Consider the following 19,544-nt stretch of genomic DNA (forward strand, 5'->3'; position numbering starts at 1 on the left):
CCCTTTCAAACCAGGAGCCCAGAAATGTCATAATTATTGCTGATACAGGTAACAGGTGTGCCCCTCTGTTCCTCCCACCTCTGCCCCCGCCTTCCAGACAAGCTGCTGGAAGATTTAGTGGTCTAGCCAGGGGTGTCGTAATTACCGGAAACGATTCTGGTTTTAAGGGTTAGATAAAGACCCTCTCCAAATGTAAGGCCAGACCGATGTCCATTAGACTTTAACGGGCCCACATAAAAAAAGAAATTGTATCCTCATCTCTCCAAATGCCTGTTTTCCCAGTGCCTTAAGTTCACTTCAGGCTGGCTCAGCGCCGAAAATACTCCTGTCCAGCCCTTGCTCTGCAAAGGCGAGGACTCAGTAGAAACTGATGTTCAAGGAATTAAGCAACTGGGGAGGGGAGGGTGGCTCAGGAAACCCATTTGCTCTACAACTGTTAAGCCAAAATCTGTCTTTTAAAAAATAATAATAAAAGTGGAATTTTAACCCATCATCCAGAGACAGAGAGACAGGAAGGCTGGAGGGAGCCCAGGAAGAAAGGGAGGGGGTGTACCCAGCGATGCCTGGATAAAGAGCCCGCACCATCAAGAATGACACACTCTCGGGCCTCCCTGGTGGCGCAAGTGGTTAAGAGTCCGCCTGCCGATGCAGGGGATACGGGTTCGTGCCCCGGTCTGGGAGGATCCCATATGCCGCGGAGCGGCTGGGCCCGTGAGCCATGGCCGCTGAGCCTGCGCATCCGGAGCCTGTGCTCCGCAACGGGAGAGGCCACAACAGTGAGAGGCCCACATACCGCAAAAAGGAAAAAAAAAAAAAAAAAGAATGACACACTCTCCCCTTCTGAGACTCGGTGTTGGGAAAGGCCAAAGCTGCAGGCTGTTTTGCTCTGGTTTTCTTTTTCCCAGCTTTCGAGACTTACGCATACTTTTTCTTCCTTCTTTGAAAGTCAAATCACGCATTTCCTTAAAAGTTATGCGCGCGCGCACACACACACACACACACGCACACACACACACAAACACCCAGCACCACCGTTTGTCAAGGAGCAGCATGGAAGGTGCCCCAGAGAGGTTTAAGATTCTTTACTCTTCGTCTGTGCTCAGCTCCCAGTCAATTAAGAATTAATGCTTGAAAACTTTCCGGGGACCAAGACACCAGAAGGAAGCCGATGGATGTTCTTTGGCCGTCTCCAAGGTTCTGGGGGGCTGAGTTTGTTGGATTGGGCTTTTCCTCCCTCCTCCCAGACAAGTGATGCTTGGAGGGGCCTCGCCCTCCCTTCCTGTCCTGAGGAAGTGGTGGGAACCTCAACTGGGGGCCTTTATTCCGTGACGGCCAAGGGGGCCCATTAGTGCACACAGTCACACACACACATATACACACACACAGTTCTAATCCCGGCAAAATGCTTCACACACACTGAGCACAAAATAAATGCTTATTAACTAAACTGACCCCAAATAGTGAAATGTACAAGTAAATTAATCACGCCTCTCCTGGAGGCCTAACAGGATTACAAATTCGGCAAAAATTGACCACACGGAGATCAATAAGCTTCTACTTAAAACTGAACGGGGCCAAAACTTTGCATGAGCTGCTTCTTGGGGAAAAAATTAATTTATTTTTTCGTTTCTTATTAAGACTTCTCAGGCCTGTGTGTGTTCATGTGTGTGTGTGTGCGCTCATGTGTATACTCGAGTAGGGGTGCGCATGCCTGCATGCACAAGCAGAAACCGGCAAAAGGCATCCAGAGCTTTATGCCCAGACAATTTAGAAATAGTCACGGCATAAGGATCGTGAAATTGCTCCTGTTTAAAAAAGCCAAATTTTGGTCCACAGCCTCCCATCCCTCAAATACTAAACAACCACCAAAAGTTACATCGCAGGAGATGAAAATGGTCAATTTGCTTTGAACCAATTAGGCCTGCTGATGGCTGGACCGTGGGTCCCCTGAAGGGGAGGAAAGTGAACCTCTAATTCATCCAGCTCCTTTCCACACTTGGCTTATCTCGAGTCAGGGAAATCTTCTTCTTGCTGAATTTGTCATTTACTTGCCTTCCCTTTTTGCCTACCATTCAGAAAATGGAAAAAAATGTATGTATTGTGTGGGAGGGCACTGCTTGCGTTTTAAGACAGTGGGACCTGCCTGCAAGTTCTGTAATAGGCAAGATTATCCCCAAAGAGGCTCAGTGCTGGGAGAGAAGCATCAGTGGTCACTTTACGGGGTCATCAGGGAAAAGGTCACTCATTTTTCCCACCCCCATCGTCCCTCTTTTATGGAAAGATCTGGGTGCATCTGTGAAACTCGATGCTTCCGCAGCAGGCCTCGTGGGACCAGCTTCTCTGCAGGAAAAGTTAGCCACAGCCACATTACGAGGCTCGATCCACCCAGGGCCCATCTGGGTCTTCACCCCCACGCCCCGGCCCCGCATGGCTAGCTTGGCCACCAACTACACAGAAAGGGGCTCTGACTGCTAAGAGACCCATGACGTGGTCATCCGCCCCAGGCTGGGTTCCCCACATCTATTTCCCCCATACATCTGCGGTCACGTGGAAGCCCCAGGCCCAGCAGGGAGAGCTGAGCCAAGAACTTTCTGTCCTTTATGATGGCCAACACCAGCCCCCAAGCAATTCCCTCACTCCCAGCCTCGCCCGGGAGGTGTTACTATAAATGACTTCCACACTTACAAATTATTTTCCACTCCTAAACCCCGTGTCGGTAAATAACATTTCGACTCATAGAGACACACTTCTCCCCTCTCCATCCATCCCTTGATCACCTGCCCCCGCCCCTGGAGAAAATAAACTGCACCCCCATCTCCATCCAGTCTTCCTAACTGGGGCTGTTTCTCTCTCTGCCTTCCGGCTCAGAGGAAAGGACAGAGTGTCCACATCAGGACTCAGGCCCTTGAATTTCAAGGACTTTTCCAACAGCCCATGCGGTCAGGGTAGAACCCGCTTACTTCCCAGTGAACTCTCAACCAAGCCTGGCTTTCTCTGGAAGGCTGAGCTCTGGGGATTTCAAAGCAGGCTATGTTTTCTGCCGACTTCCCCAGCCCTTCTCTGATCATAAGATGGTCCCTCAGAAGTATTTTATTCCTGGTGGTCGTTGCCAATCACTCGACGATACTTGTGTTCCCAGATCCAAGGGCATCTGAAAAACACTGCTTCATGGTAACTTTAAAGGGTCATATCTTTTCCACATCTCACCCTGCCCTCGATGATTGGATGAACAGGGGGCAGGGTGTGTGTGTGTGTGTGTGTGTGTGTGTGTTGTGTACAAGTGCGTGTGCATGTGTGTGTGTGTGTGTGTATGTGTCTCCTCTCATTGCAGGAGCTCCCAAATACGACCAGGAGCACCACCAATGGGGCTCTCAAACTGGGGGCAGACAGATTCCTCCAGTCATACCAGGCAAAGCCAGCTGTGTCAGAAAGGCCCAAGTCCACCCCATTCCAGTGAAAGTGTTGACCCAAGCTCTGAGAGCAAATGAAACCTTCGTGTCCAAACACTCTTTAAATTATCATCAGCAATTAGAAGGGAAAACTTATTTTAAGTCCTCAGATTGCATCTCCGGGCCACTTAGTTCTCACAAGATGGTCTGCTGGAAGAGGGAGCAGGGTGGACTAACCCAAGTTAGTCCGCATCTTCTCTGAAGGCATGACAATGTCGTCTGTTTCTGAGTCACCCTGGAGCGGGGGTTTGACACGTGCAGGATAAAAACAAGAGCCGGTTCCCTCCAACTTTCCAAAGACCATCCGCGTCAGTGGGCCCCAAAGATGCCTTCACAGAAGGGTCTCCTTGTTTTCCTAAATCATTTTCCAACACACCTGATTCACTTAAACTGAACACTAGCAGAGGTAAGTCACACTGAGACCCAGAAAATCAGAGATCTCTCCCAAGAATCAGAATCCCAGGGCCAATCGTTCCATGAAGGGTCCAAGATCTTCCACAGAGATGTCAAAGACAGGAAGAAGACAGAGCCTTTGGGTCACACAATCCATCCTACCAGCTACAGAGGAAGTGGGGCGAGCTGAGTTCGTTGGACCCCTGAGCTTTAATGCTCAGAACGTAAAAACCTGCTTTCCCCCTACCATGTGAGTTTGTGTTGGGATGTTTATTGGAGGTTCCCCCTCTTTGGAGAAAAGTCTATTCCACATAAGATGTTCCTTCTGGGACATTCAGAGAGCCAATTTGTTATCATGAATGTGCTAAGACCTCCAAACTGTTTAAATTCAATTGCCGTTACGTTTAAAGGGCATTTGGGTCCTTATGATGATGCATAAATTGTGAAAGGATCAGCACACGACCACTATAAAGTTCTCCCTCTGATCCTGCTTGGCAAGGATGCGGGGGTGATGAAAACCTACCAGCTTTCTCAGCCAAGAAGGAAAATGAGAATTTGGGATGCTGGGGCTATGATGGACCCCCCAGTAGTAGGTATCAGGGATGCCAGTTTGAAGTGGCCTTGCGGGGCCAAAACTTGAAGCTATCAGGGCCCAGAAAGAGCCTCTTGGATTTCATGATGCTGGGAAGCCTCTCCGCCACTCTGCACCCCATGTCCTTTCTGGGCAAACATCATGTTGGGAGCAGACCCTCCACTTGCTTCCCAAACCTCAGAGGCCGCTGATTAAAATGCAAGCCAGCAAACAAAGCAGGCCTCGGAGTCCTGCAATAATTACCCCCCGTGAGAATGATGGCTCTCAAACGCCCCTCCTCATTCGAGTATATTAAACTTAACTCTGCCTTTCCATCCCGGTCACAAAATAAGTTGGGGGTTCTGGGCCCCTGAAGTGCACATCCATGGGGTAGCTTCTTACCCACACCCTAAAGTCACTGATGGCCCCGTGAGGCTGCGTGTGGGTGTGTGTTGTCGTGTCACTGGAAGACGGCAGAAAATGATCAGGGCCGCCTCGGCACTGGGCGACCCGTCCAGCAAAACGTGATGTGCCAGGGTCCCAGAACCATCTCTTCCTTCCGGTCCCATTCATGAGCTGAGGAGACCATCGGCTGAGCTGTTGTGCACCAGGACACAGAGGGTCCCTGAAGGCAAAGCTGTGACTAATTCAAAAGACCACCGTCCTCTCCGCCAAGTCGTTGGTACCAAAAGATTACAATAAAGGAGAGGAATTTCCATAAATGAGAAGCAGCGCCCGCTTCCCACAGCTGGGAGGGGGCGTGGGGGAGGGGTGGGTGGGCACCGATTCAAAGATTCCTCTCCCGGCTGTAGAGTGGTGTTAGCTGAACTCAGACAGAGAGACACCTCCACGCGCAAAACTCAGCAAGGGGCGACGTACGTCTGCTACTGAAATACTCCAGATCAAAGTCACCCCCAGCCCAGGAGGCCCGGGAGGCCGAGATTTCATAATTAGGATCTTCAAAATCCTCCTCTATTTTTAGGACTTGCGCTCATTCAGTCCTTTACAGAATCAGAACCTGTCAGCTAAGGCCAAAGAGACTGAAGGTTTAGTTTCTCTCCCTGCCACCGCACGTCCCCCAACTCTGCTTTCAGAAAGCAGATTAATGGTAAACTAAAGGAGTAGCTGGATGATTTGATGGAAATACACTTGGCCATGCATATGTATATGTGCGTACGCTGGGGTGGGGTGAGGGGTTTGGTGGGGGGGGCTCCTTCCCACGCTGAATTGCATGGGCCCTGCTCTCCTCCTGTGGGCTGCAGATAGACCCAGACCGGACATCGCACCTCAGCCACACCCTTTCAAGCCAGCCCCCAGACCACTTTGCTGGGCCCCAGGGTGTACCAGAAGGCAAGGAAACTTGAAAATTTTTCCCCAAATGTCTCTCTTCTCAATCATGCACTCATGTATGTATCAACATGTCCGCCACTAGCAATCAAAACCCACACTCAAATCTGTCCACCCAAGACACGCCTAAAAATAGACATCATCCTAAAACAAACACATCGCTGGGCAAGTCAAAATCTGACTTGAGTCAAAACGATGAAGCTGGATTATTCCAGCCCTTCCAGACTGAAGACTTGGGTGGAACAAGCAGAGGGGCATCAAGGGAAGAATATAAGGTGCACCCACTAGTTACAGGGGACCCCCCCCAATAGATTCAGGTCCCCTCTGGCACAAGAGGTTTGGTGTTTTTATACTGCAGTGTGCTTGGGAGGCCTACTTGCCCTTACACACTCCCGGGACATTTGATCCTATTACATAAAGCTATCGACTCTTAATCTCTAAAATTAACCAAAGCGAGGCAAATACAGTATTCCTAACTAGAAATATTTATCTCCTAAATGCTTTCAGCAAAGCATATCACTCCCTGGGCAAAGAACACGACCCAAGGTTATTGTCACTCAAGTGGACAGAAAGGTGATTTTGCTAAAGCTTCCAGCATAGTGTGAGTTCAGGAGATCCTGTGAAATCCCAAGGATACACTCAAGTTTGCCCTTCCAGAGTGGGAAGAATTTCCCTCCTCTAATTTCACCTGGTCCTCCTGGACTGTTTATTAAAGATGTATATTTTATATCAGCAGAGAGTATCAAGTAACTTCTTGGCAAGGGCAGCCATATTTTCAGGACCTATTAAGATTTTGGGGGGAAATTTAAATACCTCTGTCAGGCAAACAAAATCATATCAGGAATCACAGAATTTCATTTCTAGAAAGAGAAATTAGATTAACCAACCCTCACTCCTTTCCTAGAAATCTTAATAAAATAGAAGTACATTGCAACAGTCTCTTACTTCTGGTCTGAAGGGGCCTCACAAGAAATCTAAATGAATTTAGATTTAAATTAAGAAAGCTAAAGAAAGCAATCCTGAGAAAATGCCTTCCAATCTACAAATATTGTGTATATATATATATATATAGGAGAATATATAAGTATATATTACATATAAGAAGGCAGAGGCTATTTAAAATCAAAACAGCCAGAAAAATCCAGAGGCAGAAACCATAAGTTCAACACCAATAAGCTTCAGGGCCTTAGAAATCCTTGTCCTTTATTAATATTTAGTAGAAATGTATAATTGCAGATGTGTGCTAGGTGGGGATTTTATGTCAGGATGGCGGGCAAAGAAGACTGGTTTATTACAACCATGAAATATTGAACAAGCACCAAAGAAGAGTAGCAGTATGTCCCAGACTAGCCAGGGAGCAGGCAGACCCAGACCGTCAGCTGCACAAAGGGGGCTCCTATCTGTTTACATTACCCCTGATTAACACCTGCGAAGTTTTGGGTTACATCTTCCGGATGCTGCAAAAGTCACATGAAGGCATGCAACCCGTGCTGGGTGATTTTGGGGGGAAACAGGAGTGCGAGGCTCCGTGCCTTCCCAAAACCACTTTGAGGGAGCCTTAAAAATTCTCTCCACGGTGTAAGGAGTGAGGGAAATGACTCAGAAAAACAGCACTAGGAGCCCTCCCACTCTTAACCCAAGCCTGCCCCATGTCTAAGGAAATTCAATGTTCAAATCCTGCCTGACTAGTATTTCTTAGCACTGCTTACTGTGCTCCGACTGGAACACTGAGAGAAGCATGAAATTCCAAAAATTTCTCCCGCATCACTGTAAAAATATCATACCTCCAAAAAGGGCAGAATTGCATGCAAAAGTGTATACAGAGACCTCTCCCTTTTCACTGTGTTAAAGAGTGTTTCTAGACATCTCCAGATTTCAAGATAGAGAACAACCAACGGAACAGAAGTTTGGCAATGGTAAACTTATTACGGGAATACAGTTAATTCAAGTTTTGAAAATTGTAAGGGGCTGGGGGAGTGTGGGGGACATACTTTTTTAGGCTTAATATCCTTTATCTACAAACTATCATTATTTCTCCTTCTCTGTTTTGAAATTCCTCCATAGCTACACAGCCATTACAAATATAGGTGGATGATTTTGCAAACTAATTTCAAATTTATGTGATCCTCACTGATTTAATAGATATCTGAATAGACCCAAACTCAGGCTGGTTTTTTTGTCAGTTTTTTTTTTTTCCCCTTTGCACAACCTCACCCTTCCCCCACCTCAACTTGGTGCAAACAGAATCTCATGATGAGACATAGAGTTTTATGATATAAGAGTTGTTTGGCGGGTTAAGAAGTCAGAGGAAGCATAATTTGGAGAGGCTTACTTTCCTGGTTAAAAAAAAAATCATCATCACATGTGATTCTGGCCTAGACTTTGTGAGAAGTGTTACTTGCCAGTAGAGTTCCCTCCCCTCCAAAGGACATCTAAACCCCATAAGACAATCCGGGCACGTCCCAGTGGCTACACAGCTTGTGCAGTTCTAAAGACTTATTCGTTCTCTCCAACCTGAGCACGATCATTTTGTTAAAGACCGACTAGTATTTTGTCATCGGAGCGAAGAATTTCAGAAACAGTGTTAATATTTAATCACATTAGTACTAGCGTGTTTTATGGCGTGACAAAATAAAATATCATTACAAAATTGGGCTTTGCCTGAAAAGCGGGGGGCAGGCGGTCAAAGAAAGTGCTCGCTGGGGCTGGAACCTGGGAAAGGTATATTCAAAGCTGCTTCATGGCTGATGGGACCCTGGGCATGTGTTTATGGAAAAGCAGGACGCTTTCCTTTCAATTCTTTTCTTCTCAACTCTATTTCAAAGTGGTGCACTTCACTCTGATTTTCAGCCAGGGCACTCGGGGGCCCGTTGAAGGCTCTGTGTACCTATTTATACAACATGTGCAGATGGAGCTGCAGGGTGTTATCATAATGAAAAGCTTAATCATCCTTATTTACTACCAGTAAGGGAGCAGGAATCATATGCAGATACCTTATAAAGCCTTAACTAGCAGCCCCAAGGCTGTAGAAGCTGCGAGTGACCTCAATTCGGGGCTTTATCTAGGAAACTGTCCTTCCCACATCACAGAGTGGAAAACAAAGGAGGTCAAGTGGGTGTCCCTGCTGAGGCTTCTAAGGCGGCCAGCCCCGAAGCGGGTCCCTGGAGGAAGTTTCCGTCTCCCGTATGCAGGGGAGGGCTGAGTTTAGTATACAGGGGAAATCAACCCCAAAGTGACTAGCATCTGTTTCCAAAAAAATATTTTCCTTCGTCTGACTGTGATAATGAAACGAGCAAAACAAAACATTTCTTTAATGACATTTCTTCATTCACAGTCTGCATTTTTTTTCTGCAGAGGACATTAGTCAGACTGGGAAGGGAACAGTGCAACACCTTAAAAAAAATCTCGTTAAAACCACCCAATTCCTCTGCACCTAAGGCTCTTCAAAAGACTTGCAGGCAAAGCGCTACTGGTTTTTCTTTATTAATTCTCTAAATAGTGGGGTTTTTTTTTCTTTTTAACTCTTCTCACCCCATTTTGGCCAATGTGGTCTTAATTACTGTGGGGGCGGGGGGGGGGAATGGGAGAAGGGGGGAGGGGGAGGGGCAGCCAGACCAAGCCAGGTAGAAGTGACAGGGGCTGGGATTTGTGCTAACCAGTTATTGATCGGCAGGCCCGAGATGTTGTGTACAAGAAAATAAAAGAGAAGGGGGGCAGAGGAAACAGGATGCTGGGTCCAACTCCATTTTAAAAAGGAGGAGGGGGGGAAGGGAGAGGCAGCGGAGGGTCCCAAACTAACCAATTTATGGCCTTGCCTGGGAGAAGCCTGGAGAATGCTGATGCTGGCCGCAGCGTCTGCTGTGCATGCTAAACACCCAGCTTCAAATGAGAGAGCGGCGTCCCGGGCTGGGCAGTAGGCGAACAAAGAGAAAAGCAGCAAGGCCGCATTCATGAATTAGAAAACCCAAGCGGGAAAGCTACCCGGGACAGGCAGGCTTGAAAGCCCGGAGTTCTGAGCCACCCAACTCCTGCCGCACTTCTCCTCCTCCTCCTCCCGCCCTCATCCCCTTCTCCTAAAACCTACCATCACCTTAAACCCTGGGTCAAGAGATGGCAAGATGCAGGATGTGGACTAGGAAAACTAAGGCAGAGGAAAAGAACCTTAAGAGAAGTCGAGGATGGGGGATGTATTTTTTTAAGACACGGTTAAATCGCCAGCTACTGACTCCATGGTAATATTCAGCCTGGTGAAACCAAGGAAATTCAGTGAGTATTTAAAAGAAAAAGGTAGGAATTGTGGGGGTGGGGGTGGGGGGGTGAGGTAGGAAATGATGTTACGTAAAAAGGCCCCATTAAAAAATAAAATGGATAGCTACCGCAGCCCAGTCGTGTTTAGGTTAAAAAAAAAAAACTATTATTATTTTAACGGCAATGGTGGTCCATTTACTGACCCCCACCCCACCCTCCTTAAAGGCCTCCAGGCCTGGTGGGGAAAGAGTGCTTAGAATGCAAAGGAGAACTGGGACCGGACATCGGTCACCAAAGCCAGGAGAGATATTGACAAACGTGGGTCCTTTGTGTCTTAAGAATATATATCCATATCCCTATACACAAATGATGCCCTGGCCGATTGGTCTGGTCTCTGCCAAGTAGACCCCACTCCAGCCCCGGCCCCCCCATCAAATGTCAAGGAGGTGCACTCTGAAGACTGCCTGCCTCCTACCATCCCGACAGGTCTCCAGTTTTTCAATGAAACTCTAATAGTTAAGAAGAGACAAAACAGTTATTCATTAGGAACAAAGGTCAAATTAGGCGTTGCCTCTGAATGATGCTGCAGACACCAGAACTGGTAACTTTTTTTTCCCAAAGATGCTGGCACACAGAAGGGAACTCAAGCTGTAGGTTGGCTGACTAGGAAAAGGTGGGGAGGCATTAACACAACTTCCCAGGTGTCCTGCCAGGAAGGGGGGGCGGGGTGGCACGCAACTCCTGAAAAGTGGAACGAGCCTGAATGTTGAAGGTGAGGAGGGGGTCTGAGTGTGAAAGGGAAGGGGCCTAGTGCTCTGGGCACCCAGTAACTCAGCTAAAACTTGAGGGGGTGGGGCTCTACAATAATCCCCAAAGGGCTGCCACCTAAGTTGTTACCACCCTCTGGAACCAGAATCTACCTGGCAGCACCTGGGGGGAGGGAAGGGGTCTGCCCACAGAGCCCTAGGTGTAACCAAAGGAAGGGTACCCAGCTCTGAGCTGGGCATAAGGAAGGCCCTGCACCCTCCTGACCCCAAGGGACCCTCCCCTTTCATGGAGCCTTCAAGGCAGAAGCTAAGGCCTGCAGTGGGGGCGGGCCGGGTATCCACCAGGTGAGAAGGGAACAGGGAATGAGTGCATATACCTTCTTTGCTGTTGGGGTTCTGGGGTTTGGCCTTCTCCCAGGGTGCCAGCGTCTTGTCCTCGTCTGCGCCGTCCACCAAAGCCTTGTCGGCCGGCAGGTACCAGGTGGCGCTGTGCTCTGCCATCAGCGAGTCCAGATCGATGGTGCTCATGGCGCTCTTGACGGCCTCGGAGCAGCAGCTGCCCAGCTCGCTGTCACCATTCTGCGCACCAGAAGCCCCCACAGCACACTCACCCTTCTTGCCACCCTTGAGCCCCAGGGGCTGGTCCTCAGAGATGCTGAACTGCTGCCTCTGCAGCTGGATCTGTGCCTGGAGGATCTCCAGGGGGTGGATCTCGTCAGGCGGCGGTGCACCGCTGCTGCTCGTTGGGGTCCGGACCTGCTCCAGGCCCGGCGTGCCGGGATGGCCCGTGCCCCCGCCGCCGTAGCTGTCGGGGGTGGAGGTAGAGGTAGACAAGATGCCCAGGCCAAGTGGGGCTGGGGGCGCCTTCGGTCCATGTTCCCCGGCGCCCAACCCGCGGGGAGGGAGTTTGGGCGAGCCTGTCACCAGAGGGCTCCTACTCGCTTTGGCCAGGGCTGGGGGGTTGTCGGAGCTGGATGACACCTCGTCCTCGTTGGCGTAGCTCGTGCTCACCTCGTCCGAGGCGAACTCGCCCGCGTGCGGGGAACTACCGTCCGACTTTGCCCCACCGTCCAGGGACGCCATGAGGTCCGGCTGGTCCCCCAGGAGCAGCTCGGCCCCCTTCCCCCACGAAGGCGACGTGAGCGCCTTCTCATGAGGCGTAGGCGCCCCGCGCGCCTCGCCTGTGGAGCTTCCCCCGACGGCTGCGCCTGGCGCCTGCTGTTGCCCTGGGCTCACTCCAGGCGCGCCCCCGCTGTCCGGCGCTGCCGAGTACTTGTCGAAGAAGGTCCCGGGGCTCACGTGACCACTGTCCCTTTTTCTGCGACCCCGTCCCCGGCCGCCGCCCCCGGGAACCGGCTTGCCGTCGTTCCCCGATGTTGATTCCAGGGTGTAGTTGGGGGAGAGGCTGGTGCCATCTCCCTGGGCGGGCGGATTGGGCGGCCCAGAGGCTTTGGAGCCGCTGCTACTGGTCCCCGACTGGCCTCCGGGCCCTGGGGCCCCAGGAGCAGTCCCTCCTGGGAAGTAATCCGAGCCTGGGTTGCTGGCCATGGCCGCGCCGTCCGTCTCGTTCTGGCTCAGTTTCCTCTTGCCCTCGGGCGGGTTCTTCTTGTTGAAGGTAACGTTGAGGTTGGGGGCCCCGAGGCTGGCGATCATGTTCTGGCAGGCGGTGGAGAGTGCAGCCAGGCAACTCTGGCCGAACAGGTTGTCCTTGGAGCTGGGCTTGTTGAAGGAGCCCAGCGAGAGCGCGCCCAGCTTACTGGCCGAGGTGCGCTGGCTGGGCTGGAAATCAGGCTGCGGCGGGTATGCGCCCCCGCCGCCGCCGCCGCCCGTGCTGCCGCCGCCCCCGCCCGCGCTCGGGGGCGAGTTCACGCCTGGGCCGCTGTGCGGCGTGGCCTGCCGGTTCGCTGCGCCGAACGGGAAGCCAGGCTGGCCCCCGAGCGTGGGCGCTGTGAAATCAGGCGGCTGGGGCCGGCGCTCGGAGGGAGCGCTGGGCAGCCCCACCCCAGCCCCGGGCGACTGCAGCTGCCCCAGGCTGGCCAGGCTGCCCCCGAACTGCAGGCCAGGGGAGGGCAGCGCGGGCACGTGGCCCTCTCCGGGCATCCTCAGCGGCTCCTGCAGAGAGCCCCGGAACAGCACCCCCGAGCCACCGGGCGGAGGGGGCGGCGCCAGTCCGGGGTCGTGCGGGCCGCAGTCAGCGGGCAGGCCTGAACCTCCCATCCTGCGGGGCAGCAAGTCACCCGGCGGCGGGTGCGGACCTGGGAACCATGCACTCTCCTGCGCCAAGTGCTGAGCCTGCTGCTCGAACGTGCCCAGGCGCCCGGCGCCCGCGCCGCCGCTTTCGCGCTCAAAGTTCGGCTGGGCCAAGCCGCCCACTGGGCCGCTGTGCACCAGGCCGCCCTGGCCCACGTCCCCGGGGTGGCCTAGCTGGGCCAGGTTGGGCTGGCGCAGCCGCTGCTGCTGATTCCGCGACGCCATCTGCTTGATCATGAGGGCCGCGTTTTGGCGTTGCTGCTGCTGTTGCTGCTGCTGTTGCTGCTGCTGCTGTTGCTGCTGCTGCTGCTGCTGCTGCAGGGACTGGTGGTCTGGGGCCGGATGCTGCAGGGGTGGCCCCGAGGGGAAGCTGTCGGGCACAGGCGGCGTGAACTCGCCGGGTAGGCCGGAATAGGCGGAGGGCGAGAGGTGGTTGTCCAGAGCGCCGTTGTGCATGCTGCCGTTCCACGAAGCGCAGCGATCCACTCCCGCGCTGCCCGGGAAGTCAAAGCGCGGCCTCTTGGCCACATTCATGTAGGGGGGTGCGTCGAAATGCTGCAGCCGCTGGTTGGGCGTCTGCTGCGGAGGAGGGTGCTGCATGTTGAATACAGGCTCAGAATAAGGGTGCATGCTCCGGTTCTCCAGCCGATGGATGGGGTACTCGAACTGCGCGTGTTGGCTGGGCAGCATGGGGCCCCCGTCCTGCAAGCTGCCGCTGGGCGTGCCCGCCTCGCCCTGCTGGGGACGCGGGAGCGCAGGAGGACACGAATTTTGCCGGACCAGAAGCCCAGGCGGCGGCGGCGGCGGCGGCGGCTGTTGCTGCTGCTGCGGCGGCGGCGGCGGCTGCTGCGGGGGTTGCTGCGGAGGCGGCGGCGGGGCCTGCTGGGGAGGCTGCATTAACGGGTGCCTGGAGCCTACTGCAGGCTCCAGACCCACGGGCATCTTGCGGGTCCCGCCGAACCTCTCGAAGAACACTCCGTGCTGCTGCTGCTGCTGCTGCTGCTGGGCGTGCATTTTGGACAAGCCCACCATGCCTGCAGCTCTAGGCATGGCCGAGGCACCCGGGAAAGAGCCCCCGGGAACCTGACGACCCGCTGCATAATGAGGCAGCTGCCCCTCAGAATCAGAGGGGGAAAACATGTCGAAATGTCCCGAGGGCGGCTCGCCCGGGTAATTGTATTCCAGCGAGTCGACGGCTCCTTGGTTCGCCACCCTCCGGGGCTCCAGACTGTGGGAATCGGAGCCACTGGAGGCGGGCAGGCCATGGAAGGAGGCGGCTCGGTTAGGGCTCTGGTCCAGCGGCAAGCATGGGGCAGGCACGGCGTGGCCTGAGGCGCCCGAACTGTGGAAGTCTGGGAGGTTCCCAGGTCGCTGCGGACCGAAGCTCTCCGGCCCCTGGCTCTCCGCCAGGTGATCATAACCCTCGGCGAAGGGCGGCTGGCTGCCCAGGCCGCCGGCCGCGCCGCCGTAGCCGAGCAGACGACCCCCGTGCAGGCACGAGGCCCCAGGATCCGACCCGCCGAAGTTGCCCCCGAAGTGGGGGTGATGCTGGTGGGGGTGGTGGCCTCCCGGGTGGCCGTGGTGCGGCTGTTGGCCTCCAAAGAATCCGTGCACCGGCTGCGCCTGCAGCCCCCCCGCGTGCAACTCCGAGTGGCCGCGCGCGTGAAAGCCGTAAGGCTCCATGTTCATGCCCAAGATCGGGGATTCGCCCAGCCCGCTCATAGCAGGGTCCACGGGGCCAGGGGGTCCCCCCGCGTGGAAAGCCGGGGCCTTAAAGTGGGCGTTCATGCTTAGTCCGGCCTCGTTAAAGTTCCTCTCGCCCTGGCCAGCGTTCCTGCTGTTGATCTGGGGCTCGAATTGGTCCAGCCCAAACATACTTGGCGGGGGGCGGGGAGATCAATAGGGCATGACAGCCTGCTCTCCGCGGCGCGCCTCCGGCCAGCTACTCGTTCCGGCCCTGGGTTGGGCGCTCCGGGACGCTCAGCAGCGCGGGGGCGCAGCGCGCACCGCCACCTCCCCTGGCTTGTGAAGGCTGGGGGTTATCAGCTCCTCTCCCGAAGCTCTCGCTCTGCCCGACGCGGGCCTCTCACATCTTGCGGCGCCGCGGGGCCTCCAGGAGCCGTGTTGGGGGGCCCATGCCCTGGGACGTTAGCACAGCCGCGGGTGGATTTGCGAGGAGGGGACGGAGCTGCGGGTGACTGAAGACAAAAAGTTAAGTGGGGGGAAGGAGGCGGGAAGGAGGGAGGGAAAGCAGAGCAATCACCTTCTTAAGTCCGATCGGTTTGGGTGGGGAGCCCCTGGACGCTGCCTGAAGCCTCCCGGAGTCCGTGACGGAGCTGCTAAGGGGCCAAGCAGGGAGACCCTTCAAAGCCGTAGCTGGCGCCGGGGCAAAGACCGAGCGGTCCCTCCCCCCTCCCCCCGGAGTCCCCGCGCTCCGCAGCCCGAGCCTCAGCCAAGCAGGATCCGCTCGCACAGTCCCCGTCGGCCCGAGCAAGCGGCTACTGTTTCTTCAGCGTGTCGGAGGACTGGAGGCTCCGCTCTGCATCACCGGTGCCGGTCCCAGAGCCGAGAGCTCAGCGGGACTGCGGAGGCGGCGGGCGCCCGGGGTTGAAACCGAGGGTTGGTGGAAGGCGCGGCTCCCCTGTTCCGCGGCGGGTGCGCTGCACCCCGGCGCGCCGCTTCGCGGCCACGTCCGCCGCCTGACGCTTCTGTCCTCTGCTGTTAGGTCTCTGAGTTCGCAGGGATCTCCGCGCCCCGTTCCAGGCGCGGGCGGGCAGCAAGACGAGGGGTTGGGTCGCTCCAAGGCTAGGGTTCCCTGCCTCCGCGCCGAGCTGCTTCGCAAGTCGCCCTCGGACCCAGGGAGGGGGGCGTACGCTGGTTGGGGGCCACGCTGGGCTAGCAGGCTAAGGCTTTCCGGCTGCGCTCTCGGAGCCCGGAATGGGAGGGAGGCGGGGGCAGCTCTGGGGGGTCCGCGCACCCCTCTCCTGGCTGGCGGGGGGGCTCTGCGTGGGGCGTTCCGAGGGTCTCGGCTCCCCTCTCTGTGTCTGCCTCTCGCCCAGAGCCGGGAGAAGCAGCAACAAGTTTTGCATTTCAGCAATCAATTTCAGCCATTACATTTGCACCAATCAGCGCAGCCCGAGCTCCGGGCCCGGGGCGGGGCCCGCTTTTAAGGTGGTCCTGGGTGCTGACTGCTGAGGCCCCCACCACGAACCCGCACTTCGCCAGCTCGGGGGTCCCCAGCGCCGGTCAGCCTCGGGGTCCGGTGCCAATGCGCTGCGGGCGCACCCTGGCCTCCTCGCGCATCGGTCTGGAGAGGGCGCAGGCAGAGAATGGCGGGAGCTTGGCTTTGTTCACCCCCCTTCCCATTCACCACAGTTCCCAACTCCCCACCCCCAACTGAAGTGAGACCTGCGGTGTGAGTAAGGGGCGGGGAGCTGGGCGGTAAGCGGTGCGGGGCGCTCAGACAATGGGGTCGCCAGGCAAAGATACTGGACTCACCGCGGAAAGTCGTTAAGTGTCGACTGCGCTTCAGCTGGAGCGAACCCTCGGCTCTCCACCGCTGTCTGATTACTTGTCGCACCCAAGTTAGCCGGCCCTCGGATTTTCCTGGAGGTGAAAGCAGACGGGGAACCCTGAAGTTAGGGATCTCCTCCTTCACTAGGGCGCGCACAATTGTTTCCTATCCCCAGTGTCTAGAGTTCCCGGTTCTCAGTGGCCGGCTTCCGGCCGGAGGAACCATAACCACTGGGCCACTTTATGGGGGGCATATCGGAGGAGCCCAGCGCCAGAGCGGCGAGGCAGTTAGGAGCCCCGAGAAGACCAGCGCGCAGAGGGCCACACTGGCCGGTCGGATCACCCTAGTTCAGGCACCCCGGTCAAGGCCCAGGCCCTCTTGGGGCGCGAGGTTGGCCTCCTTAAGAGATCAATTAAACTGAAGAGCCCAAAGAACGGAATTGGGTTGTGATACTAAAATCAATAGGAGTAATTTAATACCTGCCCTGCTCTTTATGAAATATTTATCCCAATAATCTTAGTTAAAATGTTTAGATCTTCCTGATCCCCACTGAGTCTGCAATCTATCTTGCAATTAGAAGTTGGGAGTTAGAGGTGATGGAGGGTAGAGGAAGTATTTATTCTCTGTGCCTGCATGTGTGTATTTTCCTCCCTAAAGCGTTTGTACGGGAGGAAGGGGGAGCAGGCTTTTAATTTTCCTTGCCATAAAATAGCACGAGGCGATCTTGCTAGCAGACCAGCATTCTTAGGAGAAGGGGAGAAAAAGGAACTTTCTTTGAAGTGCCCCTGATATCGCTATTAAATCTAAATAAAATTAAGCATGGTGTATAAAAATGCCTTTTCCCCCCAACAAAAGAAAGTGTTTATCGCCCAAGACTGTCTAGCGTTTGCTAAATTGCGCATGAAATCTGAAATGAAATAAACGTTATAATAAAACCAACCCCTGAGCCCTTTTTATTTAAAAACCTCAGATTGCACTTCACCGTCGCGGGGCGGGGAGTTAAAAAGTTACCAGGACGAGCGTGCGGATTCATCGCTCCCCAGAGTTCCTGCTGGGAAGGCAGACGCTGGGTGTTCCAGAACCGAAAATGCCAGGAAAATGGGCTCAATTTAGAGGGAGGGGAGGAAGAAGCAGGGTCTTCAGGGACTCCGGGAGAAAATAACACCCCGATAACCTCGGTAACCTCGATAAGAATAAAAATAAAAGCAAACAATAAAAACCTGCAACTTTAAAACTCAGAGAGCAGAAGCAAGCTCAGATCCAAGGCCCTTCATGGTACCTCCCTGTTGTGGAGGTCTACAGATATTTTTTTCCTGTTTGAAATTAAAAATGAAAATTACCCCCACCCAAAATTAGGTCCATAAATAAGCATCCGGGAAGAAGTATTTGTACAGGGAGGTGGAGTTTTAAAAGGATTTTTCTGCAGGATCAGGTTGTTGGTCTGTGATTAAATATTGATTTTGTGTAATTAGTTTTCATGTGAACTATCCTCTTGCTGATAGCTTAGAGGTTTCAGAACTAGAAAAGAAATGGAATTGGACATGGAAATTATTACTTAGCAAAGTGACAGGGAAGTGAGAGCCGAAGAAAAGACTGAGGCTTGGCTGATTTCAGCACAAAGAAATAAAGGGCGTGGGTAAGCCTCCAGTGACCTCCCCACCCCCACCCTGGGGCCCCAGGCCAGAGCTGGGGAGACCCAGAGCCTCCTGGGCAGGAAGGAGACCAGTAGAAGGAATGGCTGCCAGAAGGAGGACCCTGCATGGGCAAAGACCTTTGCAAAACCCATGACATCTGGTCACATACCTGGTCCAGAGTGGTGGGTTCTGGGTTCTGGGTGCCTCAGGAGGCACCGTTTAAGGGCTTTATGTCTCTGTGTGTCTGAGAGAACAGGGACAGTTGGGGCCTGTTTGGAGCCCTGGGTGGGCCAGGGCAATGGGAAAAATGACCCGCAGACCTGCAGGTCTGGGAGACCCCGGTTGGGGTGTGCTGTTCGCTGAGGCATGACTTCACACGGTGCTGGGAGAGGGTCCCCTGAACACCTGGGCAGGTTTCCTGTGGAATAATTCTGTGCATTCAAGGGAGGGGGGTGTGGGAGTATTTTTCTGGGGCTGTTTCCAAGAGTTAAGTCTACAAGGTGTGTGAGTGTCTGAAAGCAGAGTGTGTTTGGGCCCGGCTGTGTTTCTGTTCAGAATGTGTGTCTGGGTCACCTTTCCTTAACACTAAAGAATGTTGTGCGGGTGTGTGGCTTGTGCCTGCATTTGTGTCTTGGCCCTTGTGTGCCGGTGCAGGGCACCTGTGCGTGTTTGTGTCCATGCCTGTGTGTGCCCACATTCCTGTGTCTCTGGGTGTCTCCGTGAGCGTCCCTGTCTGCCCCCCAGACCCATGCTTCTCTGTGGATGCCTCTGTGTTTGTACCTGTGTGTGTGTGGCTGCCTCACACCTTGCCTGCCTGCATCTCTGCTCACGTGTGTCTGTTTTCTCTGCGAGTGTGAGAGGCCGCGCCCCTGCCTGTGCCCATCTGTGCCCGTGGATGTGCTGGCGTGTGCGCCTCCACGGTGTGGGCGCCCCTGCGTGTGCCTGTGTGTGCATTCTGCCTGCACCGGCCCGCAGCTTCTTTGAAACAGACACATTGCCCCCTAGCGCTCAGACACATTCAAAGTTCCCGCCCGCCGGTGCAGAGCCTGGAGCTACAGGAGCAGCAGGGGTTCCAACCCCAGGGCCTTTCCCTCCTCTTCCTCTTCCTTCAGCCTTTCCCTCGAGGGGCACTGAGTGTGCTGGCACCAGTCAAAAGGGGCCTCCCGGGCAAGGAAAGGAGGAGACACAGCTGGACTGGGGCCCCAGAGCTGAAGAGGGATGCTCCCAGCTGGTGACAAGTGGGGAGCTGCCCGGAATGGCCCCAGGAGCTCCAGTCCCAAAGGGGACTGCAACTAGTGAGCGCCCCCCTCCACAAAAAAGCACAAAACAACCCACACTCAGCACCCTTTCCTCAGTAGGCACACAGCCTTC

General features: G+C 54.4%; 1 protein-coding gene across 1 annotated transcript in view; it reads right to left on the reverse strand.

Annotated features, from left to right (window-relative positions):
• Nucleotides 1-16,084, reverse strand: part of MN1 (MN1 proto-oncogene, transcriptional regulator) — a 47,282-nt gene extending 31,198 nt beyond the window's left edge. Inside the window, exon 1 of the mRNA XM_060119446.1 lies at nt 11,153-16,084. Coding sequence (XP_059975429.1) covers nt 11,153-14,900 — 3,748 coding nt within the window. The 5' untranslated portion in view covers nt 14,901-16,084. The remainder of the gene's footprint in view (nt 1-11,152) is intronic.
• Between the last annotated feature and the right edge of the window lie 3,460 nt (nt 16,085-19,544).

This window comes from Mesoplodon densirostris, chromosome 15, assembly GCF_025265405.1.
Source record: "Mesoplodon densirostris isolate mMesDen1 chromosome 15, mMesDen1 primary haplotype, whole genome shotgun sequence".
In the NCBI taxonomy this organism is placed as follows: Eukaryota; Metazoa; Chordata; class Mammalia; order Artiodactyla; family Ziphiidae; genus Mesoplodon; species Mesoplodon densirostris.